The sequence below is a fragment of the Macaca thibetana genome, chromosome 20 (genome assembly GCF_024542745.1).
Source record: "Macaca thibetana thibetana isolate TM-01 chromosome 20, ASM2454274v1, whole genome shotgun sequence".
NCBI lineage: Eukaryota > Metazoa > Chordata > Mammalia > Primates > Cercopithecidae > Macaca > Macaca thibetana.
Genome location: NC_065597.1, coordinates 39,485,400 through 39,502,994, shown reverse-complemented (window position 1 = coordinate 39,502,994; position 17,595 = coordinate 39,485,400). Strand labels below are relative to the sequence as shown.

Here is a 17,595-nt window from a genome sequence, read left to right as displayed (position 1 = left end):
CAACTGAAATCAGGCCATGAGTTTTGTCTGTCATCAAAGGTATCTGTTAACTTAGGGTTGAACTGCCCTGCCCCATGCCCCACCTTTTTTTTTTTTTTTTAGACAGTGTCTCACTCTCTTGCCCAGGCTGAAGTGCAGTGGCATGATCTCAACCCACTGCAACCTCCGCCTCCCAGGTTCAAGCAATTCTCTGGCCTCAATCTCCCGAGTAGCTGGGATTACATGTGTCCACCACCGTGCCTGGCTACTTTTTATATTTGTAGTAGAGACAGGGTTTCACCATGTTGGCCATGGTTGGCCAGGATGGTCTGGAACTCCTGACCTCAGGTGATACGACCCGTCTCGGCCTCCCAAAGTGTCGGGATTACAGGCGTGAGTCACCATGCCTGGCCCCATTTTTTTTTTTTTAACTATACTTCTCTTTTCCCTCTCTACAACTGAATGGTCTTTCTCCCTTATATAAGAATCTTCTAGATCACTCCCATCTATTACACTCTTCTTGGTCTTCTGTTATCACTTCTTATTCATCTCACTAGCTTTTAACTTGGCTAGGTTTTCCTTTACTTGGTTTCTGCCTTGGACTTCCACAAGCTTCACCCTAAAAATCATGCAGCCTAGAAAAACATGGAGGAAGGAAAACACTGTCACCTGCCATCTTGTGCCTGCTTAAAGCTCCACTATTTTCAGTGTTTAAACTATGAAGAAAGGCTCAGATGATTAAAGCTGTATAGTCAAAACTACAGTGTCTTATAGGAATCTAGGATTGAGACAAGGTATAAAAAGAGGAACATGTAATATACTATTTTACCCCATTGGCAATTAGAAATCACTAGCCAAAGCCAGGATTAGGGAGGGTATTCGAAAAGTTATTAATGCAGACAGAGCAAGGCTTTTATGCCACCAAGAAAGTTATTTATTATAAACAATGGGTTTGGAGTCACATGGACAATAGCTATTTTAAAAACAACGAATATCTCCAGGAAAGGTGCAAAAATATAAAGGCAGGCAATCCTAGTTTGTGGTGCTGATCTATTACCACTGCAATGACGGTCAATAGTGACCCTGAGCCGAACTCAAACAGTTAAGAAAACTCACCAGCTGTTTTCCAAGGAATTTTATTTTTGCTTAAGGTGGTAAGTTTGATACTAAATACGGAGGGTGTTCAATGTCAAGTAGAGGACATAGCAATTTACCCTGCAGGCCAGTGTTCCCAGTGTCTACTATCCATATTGGATTAACTTAAGTGATATATAAAGAAAGTTTTTTAAAGTTTAATAGCTATGCAATTATTGTATGGGTAATCTTTACACATTGCAAGCAATACAGGGTCGCCATATGCAATGGTGATACAAATTAAAAAGCGGGTCAATGTAAAGAATTATAAATAATAGCAGTGATAGGTAGATATAGTGGAAATGAATATGGCAAATCTGAGAACGCATTGCCCTAAACAAAAGCAAGACATTGGAAGTGTTCAGAAGGAAAATGATAGCTGTCTAAGCTATCCTTTAGAATATTAAATCAGAAGTAAAGCATAGATTTCACTGAAGGTGAGAAAAGATGACAAGCAGGGAGCAAGGCCTGGGCTAGGATACTGACGGCCGAAAGAAAAGAAAAAGATTATCAGAAGGAAAATTAAGAAGACATGAAGACTCCCTGGACTAAGGGAATGAAAGAAACCAAGTAACCTAAATTAATTTTGAAGTTTTGCACCTGGAAATGATGTGGCACTGAAAAAAATAGATATTCAAAGGGGAGTTTGGGGGGCAGTGGGGATGCAGGTTGCCCTCTGGCTTATGCTGGATTTGAAAGTACAGCAGAGAGGGAGCAGTCATAGCCTGGAGAGAGCCACTATGAAGGAGATGAGAAATGTAGATCACAATAGAGATGAGGATTTGAGACCCTGGGGTAGGTTGCAAAAATGGCCACAATTCTCCACACCTCCGTCTATCCATGCCCTTCTGTAACATAACTTTGTGGTTCCTCCCATCAAGAAATGGATTCTGTGTCCTCTCCCTGAGAACCTGGGCTGGCCCGGTGACTTGCTTTAGCCAGTAGAATGTAGTACAAGGAACAGTGTGCCATTTCTGGGCCTGGAATCAAGGGTTCTTGTGTACTTTCCTGCTGTCTCAGAATACCGCCATCGTGAACAAGCCCAGGCTGGCGTGCTGGAGGTGAAAGACACATGCCAGAGAATTGAAGGACTCAGATGGACAGCCAGCCAACCTCCTGAAGCAAACCCTCCCTGCCAATCTGCAATTGACTGCAAACACATAAAAGAACCCAGAAGAGGAGAAGGACTGCCCTTCTGAGCCCAGCCTAAATTGCTGATTTGCAGAATCACAAACAAAATATGTGTTTTTGAAGTCACAAAGTTTAGAGGCGGTTTATCACTAGTGATTGATAACTGATACAAACAACACAGGTCTGCCTAAAAAGTGTAAAACATACAGAGGCAAAGGAGTAAGAGGTCAAGATTTAGGAGGATATTCCCAATCCCTGGGAAGAAGGGGGAAAGCTGTAGACAAGATGACAGGGCAATGGCGATCAGAAACATTCAAGGATATAATATCAGGGAACCAGGAACATGGGGGCAGAGGACACAGAGGATAAAAGTGGGGTTAGAAGTCAAGGATTCATCAAGGAAGTATAGTACTGGGCTTAGCAGAGCACCTGCCTAGAGAAGACACTGGTATTTTTGCAAGAATGATTGAAGTTTGATTTGTCAAGGCAGAGCTTGCTGGAGAAGAGTGAGAAGATGGTGTCAGTAACATAACAAGGAATAGAAGTGGTCTATGGAGTGTTGAGGAGGGCCTGGGTGGGAAAGATATGGAACCCCAGGTAAAGATTACTTGTTTGAAGAATCATTCAGAGGGATGTTGAAGACGAGGTCAACAGAGTTGGACAAAAGTGTAAATGTGAATGGTCCTTTCTCTAGGACCCTACAATCACAAGTGTTGCAGGGACCATCCATGCTAGCATCACTTGGGAACTTGTAAGCAACGCCCACTCTCAGGCCCACCCCAGACCTATTACCTGTCTTTTATCCAGATCCCCATGTGCCATTCAAGTATGAGAAGCTCTGCTCTAGGAATTACAAAGACAAGGAACTAAAGAGCATTTAATGACATCTTGAGAAAGTCATTCTGTTTTGAATTCCCTTTCAAGCCCCCAGAAAAAAAATAAGACAAAGTCTTGGCTTGGTGCTAAGCCATCTTCCACACCTCCCTAACACTTGCAAATCTCCCTTTTCAACAGAGTTCAACAGAGAGCAGAGCCTTAGGCAAGCAAGGTCTCCAGTGAGATTTGAAAAACACTGTTTACACCCCTTTTGTGTTTATTTTTAGGATTTTCTTTTATGTGTAGAAAGCAATAAGGTTTTCCATTTGCAGTAGTCTTAATTTCACATTGATTTATTTAAGAGGAAAAAAGAGGTAAATAAAGCTATGTAGCATATAATAATGTGGATGCAAATGAGAAGACAGCAAAAGTTGTTACAAGTGAGGCAGCACTTAAAGCGAAGACTGGAAAATCTATAGTGGAAGTCAGAAGACACCTGGGCACATTCGAAGGTAGAAAGGCAAGAGACAGGAAAGATGGGAGCTGTTTGCAGAACCAAGAATATTCAACAAGCAGGAAGGATTGTTGGAAGGATTTATCCCAGAGCAGAAATTGCCATCTCTGGGCCTGGAAGAAAGAAAGAACTGGTCCCTAAATGGGTGAGGATGACAAATGAGAGATCTAAGGCAGATAATATCAAATTCTTCATAAGTAAAAGATTGGAGAGCCCCTCTAAAATGAGGATAGGTTGGTTTGACTGGGACTGGAAAAGAGTATGAAAGACTTGGAATATCCATTGTGGACAATGCCCAAGAGAATAAACAGATGAAAAGGATTCGGCAGCAAAGACCCAGGGACAGTCAGGCAGCATTAATTTTTAGTAAGGAAAATGGACACAGTTTATCCCAGAGCTGAGAAATGAAACTCTAAGGCTGACACAAAAAATACACCAGCAAAGAAAAGGGGGCGGAGGAGATTAGGTAGTAGTGGCAAGCATAGCTGACAAGTCCTCATAGTCAAGGTTACATAAAGACTCAAAGGTTGGCGAGGTGCAGTGGCTCACGTCTGTAATTCCAACACTTCAGAGGGCCAAGGTGAGAGGATCACTTGAGGCCAGGAGTTCAAGACCAGTCCGGTCAACATAGCGAGACACCATCTCTACAAAAGAATTAAAACTTAGCTGGGCATGGGGTGTGCACTTGCAGTCCTAGCTACTCAGGAAGCTAAAGGAGGAGGATTGCCTGAGCCCAGGAATTTGAGTCTGCAGTGGCTACGATCACACCACTGCACTCCAGCTGGGGCAACACAGGAAGACCCTGACTCTTAAAAAAAAAAAAGAGTTAATGGAAAAGCCCAGTGGACTGGACTGTGGGAACAAGATTCTCAGTGGATATAGGGATATAAGGAGTGAGAAATAAACTAGGTTTGATCAAAAAGGAAAAACATCATTTTTTTAAAAACTGGTTTTTAAAATGTCAACTAAATATTAACTAATGCTCAAAATTTTGTTACCAAGAGCAGGAACTTGATAAATGGTGCTACAAAAACTCAGGAAAATTTTTGAAAAGAAGAGAAATTTGGGCCTAAAATGCAAGTAATCAATTAAAATTAGGACATAATGATATGGGGTTCTTGCAAAGAACATAAATCACTGGGTATTTTAAGCATGCGCAAAATAAAATCCCAAAACTGAAGAAAGGCCCGGAAAGATATAAATCTTATCACAGTGTATCTCTGTCACCAAAAGAGGATCCTCCAAGAAGCACATAAAAACTAAAACTTTGAAGTTTAGGAAAAACAAGAACACTACAGTATATATATAAAATTTCAAACTTTGAGATACCCTAAAAGGGTTTCTCAGACTTCACCCATCACTCACTCATGCACAGCACACCTACTGAACTACCTGGTGTCCCTTCCTCTCCACTCACTCCTTCCATAGTAATTGAGAGTTTCACTGGGCACATGGCCAGCCACAATATAAAATACATTTCCTGAGTAACCAGGTGTGGCCATGTGATGCAGGCTAGCCAGTGAGATATAGGCAAAGTGACATGTGGCAGCTTCTGGAAACCTTCGTTTACCCTTGATCCACTTCAATCCCCTTCCTCCTTCTTGCTGGTTGGACCATGGAGGTTGACTGGAGATCAACCTTGAGCCATAAGGATGAGGGTCACAGGATAGCTAGAAGCAGCTTGGCTCTTCAGTATTTAAGAGGCCCTCATACTAGCCTTGGACTACTTCCCTCTAGATTTGGTTAGGGAAACAAGAAATGAATATCTACTTCATTTAAGACATTGCTGTTCAAGATTTTTTTCTATTACATGTATATTGAACCCAAATGTACCCTCTTTGCAATTATGGGGGCCTCCTATTCCTTGACCAAAATTTCTTCAATGGCCTGAATACTTGGATTAAAAGCAGTCACTTCAATACCTCATTTCCCTCAACTCCTGTTCTTCTCTTATCCCTGCCTAGGCAAAATCTAACACCAAGTCATCTTCACATCCATTGTTCTCTTCCTGCCACCAACATATCAAATACTGATTTAAAAAAATTAAAAATAAAATGTAAACTTAAACATTTCTAATAGGGATCATCACAACTGCAATCCAGCTCCTTGAAAATGGACAAGTGGCTTCACTGTGGCATTCCTATTGCCTAGAAGTGTCTGACGCATAGTATGTCAACACATATTCACTCAAATACTAAACTACAACCAGATCTTCTGCTCAACAGTATTTTTATTCATCTCTAGTTCACTTCTTACCACATTTTATGTGCCAGGCACTTCTCTAAATGCTAGATGTACCATGTGCATCAAAGTAAACACATCCCCTACCCTCATGAAGTTTACATTTCAGTGGAAAGAGATCAACAAGGAGCAGATGAATAAATGAATAATCAAGAAATTCAAATGGGGTATGTGCTATGAACAAAATTATGAAGGTAGAGAGATATTAATTAGCAAGATGGGGAAAGGATATTTTAGAAATTGAGATATTTTTAAATGGTCAGGACATACTTGAAGGTGACATCTGGGCTCAGACATGAGTGCTGAGAAGAGGCCAGCCAAGTGCAGACATTTGGGGAGAGGGCTCCAGACAGAGAGAACAACAAGTTCAAAAAGATGGGATGAAGGCTGGTACCATTAAAACACATGAAGTGAGGGTAGAGGGGAGGAGTGGTAAGAAGAAGAAGTAGGAAAAGTACACAGGGATAGATCTCAGGCTTGTCAATCAATTCCCACGCCCATACATATTGTTATCTCTCTCTCTCTCCTCTCTTCCCCAACATTTTTTCTACTGAAATAGATATACACTATACATATATATATGTGTATGTGTGTGTGTGTGTGTGTAGTACAATACATATTTCTCACTCTATATCCATATAGCCACTGAGAATCTTGTTCCCACAGTCCAAGCCACTGGCCCTTTTCCTTAACTCTTGACTTTTTTAAGAGTCAAGGTCTTGCTGTGTTTCTCAGGCTGGAGTGCAGTGCTGTGTGTGTGTGTGTGTGTGTGTACACATATACATATATATACACATGTGTGCACATATTTTTTTATATATATATGAATCTTCAGCCATCTTCTGTTTCTTTCCTATTATTGCAAATAAATAGTTACCAAGCCTTCATTTAAGGATTTAAGGGCTAACTCTCCTTTATCTACAGTCTTCGTTCCAACAGCAACTGACCACCCAATCCATCATTCAATAGCTCTCTCACTCTCTCTCTAATCTCTTCTTCACACATGTTCAGACATTGTCTTGAAAATATCTTCTCATTAGCCCCACTTCAAAATGTCACCCTCTACCTATACACACACACATATGTATGTAAGCACATACATATGCAAATGTACCAAGACACACACATACACACATAGTTTACTAGTATCTACTCAATACAACCTAGGATCTTTCACCATTCTAGTGTCTCCACAATTTGTTATCAACCAACCACATCTCCCACCATGGAAAGAGAAAATCTCATATCCATAGAATATCCAGGTGACCTATAGGCTTCTTGAAGGCAGACCACATCCAATCTCAGCCCCAACAAGAAAGGCATTCCTAATATAAACAATATTTATGATATCTGCATTACATAAACACAGGCTCATTTTGGTTTCCACAAAGAATAATAATAAACATAGACAATGGAAATCTTCAGAAATCTTCAAAGTCATCAAGCTTCACTCCAGTTAGCAGTTTCAATGGACTTTGCTTTCCTATCCTACACCCACATTCTCTCATTGTGACATCAGCACTGTTTTTCCTCCGAAGAATGACAGCTCCATACTCTTAGCTCGTGTGGCTTCCAAGAAGATGCCAGTGTCCAGCTCCCCCACTGGCATGCCTACATGGCTATGAGCCTGGGCATGGGACCCAAGTCTATCCAATAAGACACGATCCAGAAAAGTTGCTGAAACAAGCAAGAAAGCATCTCTCCCTCTTGAGAAGGCTGAGCTGTGAGAATGTAACTTGGAGCTGCTGCTGGACAACTTCCCACTGCTTGAGTACAGCCTGGCTGATTTAAAAAAAAAAAAGAAAAAGAAAAGAAAACAATGAAAGAAGAGCTAATATAAGAAAGTCTTGATAGCATCCCTTGAGACTCTAGATCCAGCTATGCCTGAAACAAAACTTACAATCCCTTTTCTATTTAACTCAGTTTCACTGAAGTCTTTTTCTCACTTGAAACCAAAGCATTTTTACTAAAACAATCATTTTAACCACTTTTGCATTAAACTTTTTTATTAGAATTTTTTAAATAAGTCAAATAATAAAGGTTGAATCTCTCATTAAAGATAAGTTGACATCAAGGAGCAGCATGAAGGATCTACCGAGTATATTTTATTAACTGTTCGATATTTCTAGATTTAACTCATCCCCTTTTGCAAGAAGATCAACTTCCAACCAATCATATATATTTCATAAAATTTTCTAGTCAGGTCAGCATTTTGAACTTCTACTTCCTACACCTAGGAGATTTTTTAAAGAAACTGTAGAATTTTTATTATTCTACAGTAAATCCCTTGCTTATTACAAATTAGCTGTAGAAATTGCTGGAAAAAATCTCACAATATGGTAGTTACACTACATCCATTTAAAATAAATTCAATTTTAAAACTCACTCTTATCACCATATTTGACATAATTCTTCCGCATAAACAATTTAGTCAATGTAGATAAGGCTACATGAAATTTGCAATATTTGTAATAGAAGGATCCAGCTTAAAACCTCACTCCCCCAAAAGAATGAGTGTAGATCATTCAAATATGAATTTAGAGTAAAAACTCAAATGTGTCTTCATATTAGCCCATTTGTGTATCTTCAAATTCTTCCTTTATAAACAAAGCAAAATTGAATTAAGATTAAAGATAGAATGTTAATCATACAAGAAGGGCCATTTTCCAGGGCCTGGTGTGTTTTACACAAGCATGAAACATATTTAAGAGAACATGGCCTCCCTGAGGAAGAGATTAAGGATACAAACCTAGGAAACAAAGAAAATAAAACGATCTACCTCAAAGGGATAAGATTAAACCTGTGAGAAGCTCATGCAGACCTTAAATGAAAGCCTCTACTCCTTATATTTTTAAACAGGGTTTTTTTTTTTTTTTTTTTTAGAGCACTAAATCCACCTTCAAAATATATTTGAATTTGTAAGCATACTTAACAAAAATCCTATCCTTTCTTATTAACCATACTCAAAACAGATTCTCTAAGATAGTTATGACACCATTAACATTTCACAAAATCCAAAAAAATATGTTTCCCAGAAAAATAAATGTTTTCATTGACGAATGGCTAATATGGTTTTAAATTATGTTATTGCAAATTTCACATCATTCCCCCTTAATAACCATTTAAGAATGCTTCCTTCCAAATAACTATTAAGAGAGAAAGGATGTTTCATCATGCAAACACACACACAGACACACACTCCTTGTTTATGTCATTGTTTTTAATGGTGCAATAGGATTTCCAAATTCTCCGAGTTTCACATGTTACTTCCTAAATTACTGGAAGCTGAATTGGCAACACCAGCCAATCCTCAAGTCCAAGGATGTTGTCCTTGCTTTTCCTGTCGCCTTCCTCTTGAAGGACTCAAATTCATTTCCATTGCTTTAACACAAACAGAAAGACTCCAACTTTGGTTGTTCAGCCCCGAACTCTCTCTTGAGTTCCAGTGCATGACTCTGTAAGAATATACCACTGAAATATCCAAAATGAGCTTGATCTGGTTATCTTTCCTCAAAACCAGCTTCTCTTCTCTCTGTTCTGCTTCCACTCAAGGTCTTACCATTCATCCAGGCCCCAAATTCAAACACCCTCAATCATTTCTGCTTCCTCTTTCTGCCTTCCCAAGTCGGGAGGTTCTGTTTAGTGCTTTCTTTTCTTTTGCATCCGAATTCACATCTCCTTGATTCAAATCCTTCCCATACCTTACCTCAACTGGGTGATGACATCCTACCCAGTCTCTCCTACTCTCGCCGGGGCCTACACCAATCTACTCAAAAGGTCAGATCCATCTTTACAAAAGTAAAACTCTAACCAAGCCATCAGCCCACTTAAAATTTTTCAGGCGAGGCGCAGTGGCTCACGCCTGTAATCTCAGCACTTTGGGAGGTCAAAGGCAGAAGGATCACTGGAGGCCAGGAGTTCAAGACCAGCCCTGGCAACATAGCAAGACCCTATCTCTGCAAAAAAATAAAATGAAAAAGTTAGCCAAGCATGGTGAACACACACCTGGGGTCCCAGCTACTCAAGAGGCCTCCCAGGAGGCGTGAGTAGCTGAGACCACAGGTATGTGTGGATCTCTTGAGCCTGGGAAATCGAGGCTGCAATAAGCCATGGTCACTGCACTCAAGCCTGGGTAACACAGCAAGACTCCATTTCAAAAAATATGTATGTGTATATGTATATTCTTCGAATGCACTCAGGTGCAGACACTGTTGACTGTCTTTCCAACAGCCTTCTTCCTTGCTAACAGAGCATAACACTAATTAATTATGCTCATGTGGCAATGCCCAACCTCAGGGATGATGCTGGATTGGTCTAAACTGATCACAGTAATCTTCCTCTTTGCTAGTGAGTGGCCTAGGGTTGGTACACAACCCACTTCTGACCAGTAAGATAAAAGAGAGGGTCTAGTGGAAAAAGTTTTCCTTCTTGCCAACAGATGTACAGGAAGAGAAAGTACTCATTTGCTACCACTCCCACCACCATCACCTTGCTTCTCATTTTTTCATGTGAGGATGTGACATCCAGAGCTACAGCAGCCAACTTGTGGCCATGGGAAGACTGCTAAAACTGCAAGGACAGCAGAATAAAAAGAAAATCAAAGAAGGGCTCTTAAAGACATCAATGAACCATCCAAGACAGCCTAGCACTGCCAACCTAAAGACTTCTTTGAAGATAAACCGGTGTCTTTTATGGTTTATACCACCGTTTGTTGAGTTTCTGTTATCTGCAGCCCAAAGCACTCTAACTGATAAACTTAGAAAGAGCAAACTCTTGACCTTACCACAGAAGGCCCTCTGCATGATGTGCTACTCAAAGTGTAGTCTACAGACCCACAACCTTGGCTTTGCCTGGGAGCCCAGCCCTGGGCCCATGAATCAGAATCTCCAAGGGTAAAGTCCAAAAGTCTGTGTTATAACAAGCTCCCAGCTAGTTCTTGTGCATGGTAAAGTTTGAGAAACACTGCTCTACAAAGTTATCACAAATTACTTTTTACCATCTCAGCTACTACCCTACATAGGATGAGGTGCACTTGATCTGCAATTTGTCTGGTGACAGTAACCTTACTGGGTTTGAGCATCATTTGTTGCTCCTTTAGTTTCTTCTCCTCTTAATCAAAGTCTTCAAACTTGAAGCCTCCAGGACCTGAGAGGATTACAAAGGTCTGAATATAAGACAGGCTGTGAAGCAGGCCGTGATGAACTACGGGGTACAGGCACATCTGAAGGACACCGAGCAGACGTTGTCATACAAGGAAATTGGTTCAGTGTTTTCACATTTCTAAAGAAAAGCTGGAATCCAGATTTATATGCAAAGTTTTTTAAATATAGACAACCAAGGTTGTTTTAATACTCTGCAGATTAAACAAATTTTCAAGTGGATTCACATCCACCTGAGTTTGTGACATGAAGTAGAGATTCCTTGAAATATTGACACATACTTTGAAAACTGTGACCACATACATTCACTGACTTCATTTAAAATGACTAAAATTAATTTTCTTTGGCTAACTATATGCTAGTCTCTACTGAGCACAGGGTCTTCATCAATAGCCCAGCATCTGGAGTGGTCAAATAAAGAGTTTGTGGACCTCTAGTTAGGGGCAGCAGGACTGTTTTATCCATTAATCACTATAGACCACACACTTAGAACTGCAAGCTTCTCATGGGTCCACAACAATATGAGAAAAAAATAAACTGGCCACACAACACCAGAAAACTACAAAATTACAACTGATAGGTGTGAAGCTAAATGTTTACAAAATGTAAAAACGTAAGTCAATGGATCCATATCAATTCGGATATGGTATCATATTACATTAGATTAAATGCAGGAAAGTGGATGCATTTTAATGTTTGATGGGGCGTGGAGGGGAGCTCAGATCAATAGTGCTTAGAGCTGCCAAGGTTCTAAAAAGGCCCTGGGTACCAACCTGAAGCCAACCATTCTGTGGTAAGTCTAGTCTTCACAGGTGTCACAAATTTCTTTACGCAGCTCTACTCCATTCTATTCAACTGTCTGCATAGTTGGACATGGGAGTAGAACTGTCCACATAGTTGCACATAAACCATAAATGACTTATTAAAAAAGTATGTTTGGATCCTCATCTACACATGAATTTAAGACAAGAAGTGCAAGAATCAGCACACAAGCAAGTTTTGAGGGTCCCACATAATGATTTTAATTATTTTTTGTTAATTTATTACAACATTTAAAATTCATGATAATTCACATAAAAACCCTGATTATCATCCTCTTGAAAAAAGAATTGTAAAGTATAGAGATATTGGACCCAAATGTTGGCAGGGCAACAGTCTACTAATGCTGATCAAGGCTACCCCTTTAAATGGGGTATGTTCTCTACTTGGCCACAAACCCTATCTCCATGTAGGCTAACTTACTGCCCACCCCCCCCCCCAAGAGACAATTGAGTTTATGTTCCCTGGTCTAAGGCTCTTAGAAAAACCTTATTTCTTTTTCACAATGTGGCTTCAATATCTTACATGAAGACTTGTCATGGTAGGATATAGGAATCTCTCAATCTCTCAATCTAAGAAGAGTTTCAATCAAATTCCCCTCTCAATATGTTCTCAATTTGAACCATGATCCCCAAGAAGATGGACAAATGACAAATTACCCTTCAGTTTCTTTTGCCCTTCAAGCTAGCCAAGCCAGAAACCCAATCAGGTGGAGTCAAAGCACTAATATAAGAATGTCTTAATTAAGCCGAGTGATCAATAACTAATACACATAATAATTAGAAAGCAAAGTCTGGGACTGATAGAATAAAAACAACAGCACTGATCTACATAAGGATGAGAGGTCAATAGCCATAATTCAAAAGGAAAAGCCCTAAAAATATGCAGAAATAGCTAGTAAATAGAGTTTAGTCCAAGTTCGTTAATAACCCACTATATGATTTCACCTCACACCTACATTAAATACAGTATCTTATTTTGGGATGGCAGAATTCTGACAACTACAGGTTGAGTATCCCTTATCTGAAATGCTTAGAACTAGAAGTTTCAGATTTAGGGGTTCTTTGGATTTTGGAATATTTGCATAATACTTACCAGTTCAGCATCCCTAATCCAAAAATCTGAAATCTGAAATGTTCCAGTGAGCATTTCCTTTGACCGTCACATCAGTGCTCAAAAAAGTTTTGGATTTTGGAGTATGTTGGATTTCAGATTAGTGCTACTTAAATTATATTTGCTAATTGATATTCTGTGTATTATTTTCTTACTGGTGAAAAGACAAATTGAACTCAGGAAAGAAAAATTACAAATATATAGTCAAAGAGTCACTAATTCATTTGAGTAACATAATGAGTTTTTATTTCTTAATATACGGGGTTTAATTTGTTAACCACACCAGAAAAAGAAATGTTCAAACAGTCAACTTTCTACTTGAAATTAAAATGGAAATTAGCCCTTAGGAAACAGTGATGACTTTAAGTTTATACATCAGTGGCTGGTTCATGAATTATTAACTGATTTTAATGATCCTGGCTATATTTTATTTGAAGTTATTCTCCTACTTGCAACGACTTTTGAACCCACAAAACTCTTTCATCCATTCTCCATAGACACAGTACACTTTCATGAGCGCTGACATTTGAAAAGGATCCATATACTCACAGAATGTAAAGATAATACACATGCATATAATTTATACAAAGGACTCTGGTCATTTGTTAAAGAGAGAAATGAATGAAACCCTATTATTCACGGTTTGTAAATAAATTTAAAGATAAGCGCTAACTTTCACTTGTTAAGCTTAGAGCCAAGAGTTCTGTGTTTCTTCTAAAGTTTCCCAGATGGTCATTAAAACAAGAGAGGGCAGAAACATACTTTCTTTGAAATCCATCATTTCCTATCCAGAAAGATAATACATGTCATCAAAAGTTAAGTCTTTAGAGATTAATTAATAATTTGAGTATTTTCTAATAAAATAAATGCATGTCTTTATATGCTAGTTTTTACATTTTCAGTATAAACCTATATTGAACAGCACCACTTCAGACACACAAATTAGCTGTGAAACAAAATGCTATAAACCTTTAATTAGCACTTGCTGCTTTATACCCATAAAGTTAATACTTCCTCTTCTACTATATTCTCTGTAAAGAAAAATTATGGAAAATTAAATTGTGTTTTTCACTTCTGAAAATAAAAGTAGCAAAATATAGTATTGTGGCTCAGTTTAAAGATAGTTATATTTTTACCTGCAAGGAAGTCAATACAAACATCCCTTAAAATAAGTATAATTTGATTCCTACCAATATTAAGCGCTATGTCTAACTTTTGTAACTTGGGTACACAGAGCACTGATGACGATCAGATTGCTAAATAAGTAAGAAAGCAAGTTATTTCAGGCAAATAGCTGCATTAAGAAAATACGACAGTAAGCCAACTTGCATCCACACTCCTGAAGCTGAACAAGCATCTCAATAAATAATGTCTGTTTTCAAGCTTTATATACCCTCCCTGAAATAAATGTTCTGAGCTTAAATAGACTCAAAATAGCCTTTCTCAGAAAATAAAAAAGAGACACACACAAAACACCCCCAATTTCCTCTGGTCCCTTGAAGTACCCTTGGGATCCCAGTGAACAGAGATTTGCCACGCATTGCAGTCACTGCATTTGTACAATAGGTTTCTATTTTGGTGTCATTCGAGTGTTGCTGATCTTAAATCAGAGAAAGAAGGAGTTACATTAGGCAAGGTAATGGCTTCCAAAAATAAGAGCATGCCCAGTTTATACAAGGCTTGCATCCACATGCTAAGTTGTAAGGAGATAAATAATACCCCACTGGAACAATTAGGTGGATTCTCAGAAACACTACATACTTAATTAGGCTGCCTAAGTCCCTGACTGAGCATACATGGGGGACTTTTTAAAGCATTTAATAACCTGAGTAAATCCAAAATCAGAGGACACAAACTAATCCTTAACTCTGGCTCCAGCGATCGGCCTTTTCTTGCCTCTCTTTAAATGCTTAGCGTAGCCCTTAGAATGCGGAGAGCAGGAACGCTCCAACCACCAAAGGGTTAAAGCACAAGGAATAAAGTCCCCTCGATCTATATTTGTTGGGAGGCCCCTCTGTGCCAGACGCGGAGCTGGGCGATGATGACACTGGAAGGCGAGCAAGAGAGACCCTAATGGTTTTTTACAAACTTCAGCACTGGAGTTGGGAACGGAGTATAAACAAATAGAAAGGAACACGAGCCTCCATCAGCCACGGGGCACAGCAAACTGTTCCTCACTCTAGATGCAATTCCTCCTCTTCCTGTTATTTATTGATTAGTTTTGTTTAGCACCTTTCTTTTAGCAGACTCCTTATTTCCTCCTGTTATCCAAGCAATCATAAACAAACTACGATTTGAAAGAAAAAGGGAGGGAGGAGGGAGGAGCAGGAGGAAGGGTAAAGAAAACCACATTCAAAAGGTACAGGCCATCCAGAGCCCGACTGTTCCTCTGAATTTCGCCCTCAGGGTGATGTTTTCGGCAAATTCGGCGCTGGGGGCTTCAGGGAGGACAGAGGACACCGAGGGGTGGTGGTGGGAGGGCGGGGGGGAATTCCGCGCTGCCCGGGTACCAGGGCTGCGACTCTCGCCCGCCTCGCTGCTCCGAGCGGCGCCTGCTGCCCTTCTGAGGTCCACCTAGCCACCTGGAACGCTCGGTCCTCGAAGTTGGCGCAGGGGGAGGTGGAGAAGGTGAGGTGACCCCAGGGTATGGTGTGGAGGTCTCCAATCCCGATCTCCCCGAAATGCAAAACTTACCACCCCCGCCCCAGAAAAAAAAGAATGAGAGGAGAGAAGCCACTTACGCTAAGCGGGGAGGGGCGGGCACCCCGGTTCCGAGGTCCAAAGCGCCCTAGCGAAAGGGCAGCAAAGGCCACCTGCGGGGTCCCACCACTTACCCCACTCCCCTGTCCAAGGCATACTCAAAAGTTTGTTCCTTTCCGTCCGTAAGCGGCCCTGAGGCCGGCTCTCGAGTAGGTGGGGGAGGTAAGAAGGACTGGGAGTGGGGGAGGGCAAGATCATCGGACCAGGAGATCAGGGACCCCCTGCGTTGCCCCCCACTCACTCCAGGGGGGCTGCGATCGTGTTTACTAATAACAGCAACAAACAATCACACGGGAGCCCCTCTTTCAGTCCTCGGTCTCTCTTCGCTTCTTTGGTGCAGCAAAGGAGAGTCTGGCGGGGAGGTGGGAGGGAGCGGAGAGGCTGAGGGGAGCGCCGGCTAGGGGACAAAAAGCGGCGTGGGATGGGGCAGAAACAGAAGCGGGGAGAGCTGGACAGAGACGAAAGCTCAAAGGTAAAGGAGTAAACAGGGGAGGAAAGAGGCCAAAGAAAAGTGCAGCAGGCGGTGAGCCCGAGCGCGGGGCGCGCCTGGGATGGGGAGGTGGCCCCCGCCCACCCGCCCCCCGGCCCGGCCCGGCCCGGTCACCTTGCTGTAGCCGTAGTACCCCAGGCACTGCGCGAAGTCCAGGCTGGCAGGGTCCCCGGCCGCCGCGGGGTAGAACCTAACATCCATGCCGGAGCCGGGCCCGGGGCCGGGGGCCGGGACTGGGGTTCTCCGGGGCCGGGACCCGCCTCCTCGCCGCCGCTAGATCCACCGTCGGGGGCGCCCGGGGGTGGCGCGCGGGACTCGCGGTCGGAGGGGCGCCGCGACCGGAGCCCGAGGAGCCCGGGAGCCGCGGCCGCCGCACACAAAGGCGCGGCCACGCGAGCCGCGGGAGAGCGGGAGGCGGCCCGGGGGACGCGCCCCGCCGGGGCACCGAGACAGCGCTGCGCGCGGGCCGGGCGCCGGGGGCGCGGGGCGCGACGCGGGGGCCCGGGACGGCGCTGCGAGTTCAGGTGCGCTGGGCGAGGCTGGGACGGCGGCGGCGGCGGCGGCTGGCCCCGCTCCTCCTCCTCCTCCCCGGGCGGACTGAGGAGACGAGCGGCGGAGACAAGGGGCCCGGCCCCTCCCCTCCTTCTCCCCCTCCTGCCTCCACCGCCGGTCCCCTCCCCGCGCCGCCGCCGCTCCGCCCCTCCCACCGCGGGCAGCTGGCGCGCCGCCCGCCCCGCCGGTGCGCTCCTCGGCCCGGACCGCCTCTGGGCGCGCCCACCCCGCCCCGCCGGCCCCATCACCCCTGCCGCGGCCTCCCCCTCTCCGGGGCCCCTCTTCTCCCCACCTCGCCCCCCTTCCCGCTCCGGTCCTCTTTGTCCCCGCTGCCTCGGAGCGCTCCTCTCTCCCCTCCTTTCCTCGGCCGAAGCGGCCGCCAGCCCTGCGTCCCGTGTGTCCCACCCTCCTCCTGCGCGACCACCGCTTCCCCGGGCCCCAGCTTCCCCAGGCCGTCTGCTCCCTTCCTGTCGCTTTCCTCCCCACGCCCCGCTTCCTTCCTTACGGGTGCCTGTGCCCGGGCCCCTCTCCTCGACCCCGCCTTGCCTTTCGAATGTCCCCTGCGTGGACACACCTAACCCAGACGCCAACCTGCAAGAGTGTCTCCCGGTAGCCGGGAACCGGGACCCCAAGTTCACCTGTAGGATTTCCCAGAAGGGGTGTTGGGGCCTGACCTTTCACAGGTAGGCAGACTTGAAGCTTCCCAAGTGAAGCCTCGTGTCGGTTCTCTTCGTATTCTCTTTGCTCTTGTTTGTATTCGAAAGGCATTTGAGTAACTGGATCTAGGCAGATCATTCACTGCTCTTGGAGAGAAAATGTCCCTATTTTCCTAAAAGGTCCTAGCTGATTAACTTCCCCACTCTGCCCTCACCCACCCCCTCTTTATT

General features: G+C 43.1%; 1 protein-coding gene and 1 pseudogene across 3 annotated transcripts in view; both read right to left on the bottom strand.

Moving 5' to 3' along the window:
• The window catches only part of TOX3 (TOX high mobility group box family member 3), a 107,892-nt gene extending 91,116 nt beyond the window's left edge, over positions 1-16,776 (bottom strand). The window contains exon 1 of one of the 2 annotated variants that reach the window (XM_050774892.1): positions 16,271-16,776. In XM_050774892.1, the coding sequence (XP_050630849.1) occupies positions 16,271-16,357 (87 nt within the window). In that variant the 5' untranslated portion in view covers positions 16,358-16,776. The remainder of the gene's footprint in view (positions 1-16,270) is intronic. The other variant, XM_050774893.1, reaches the window with a different exon arrangement.
• Positions 1-17,595, bottom strand: part of LOC126944990 (26S proteasome regulatory subunit 4-like) — a 1,186,326-nt pseudogene that overhangs the window by 276,428 nt on the left and 892,303 nt on the right. The gene's annotated exons all lie outside the window — the stretch shown is intronic.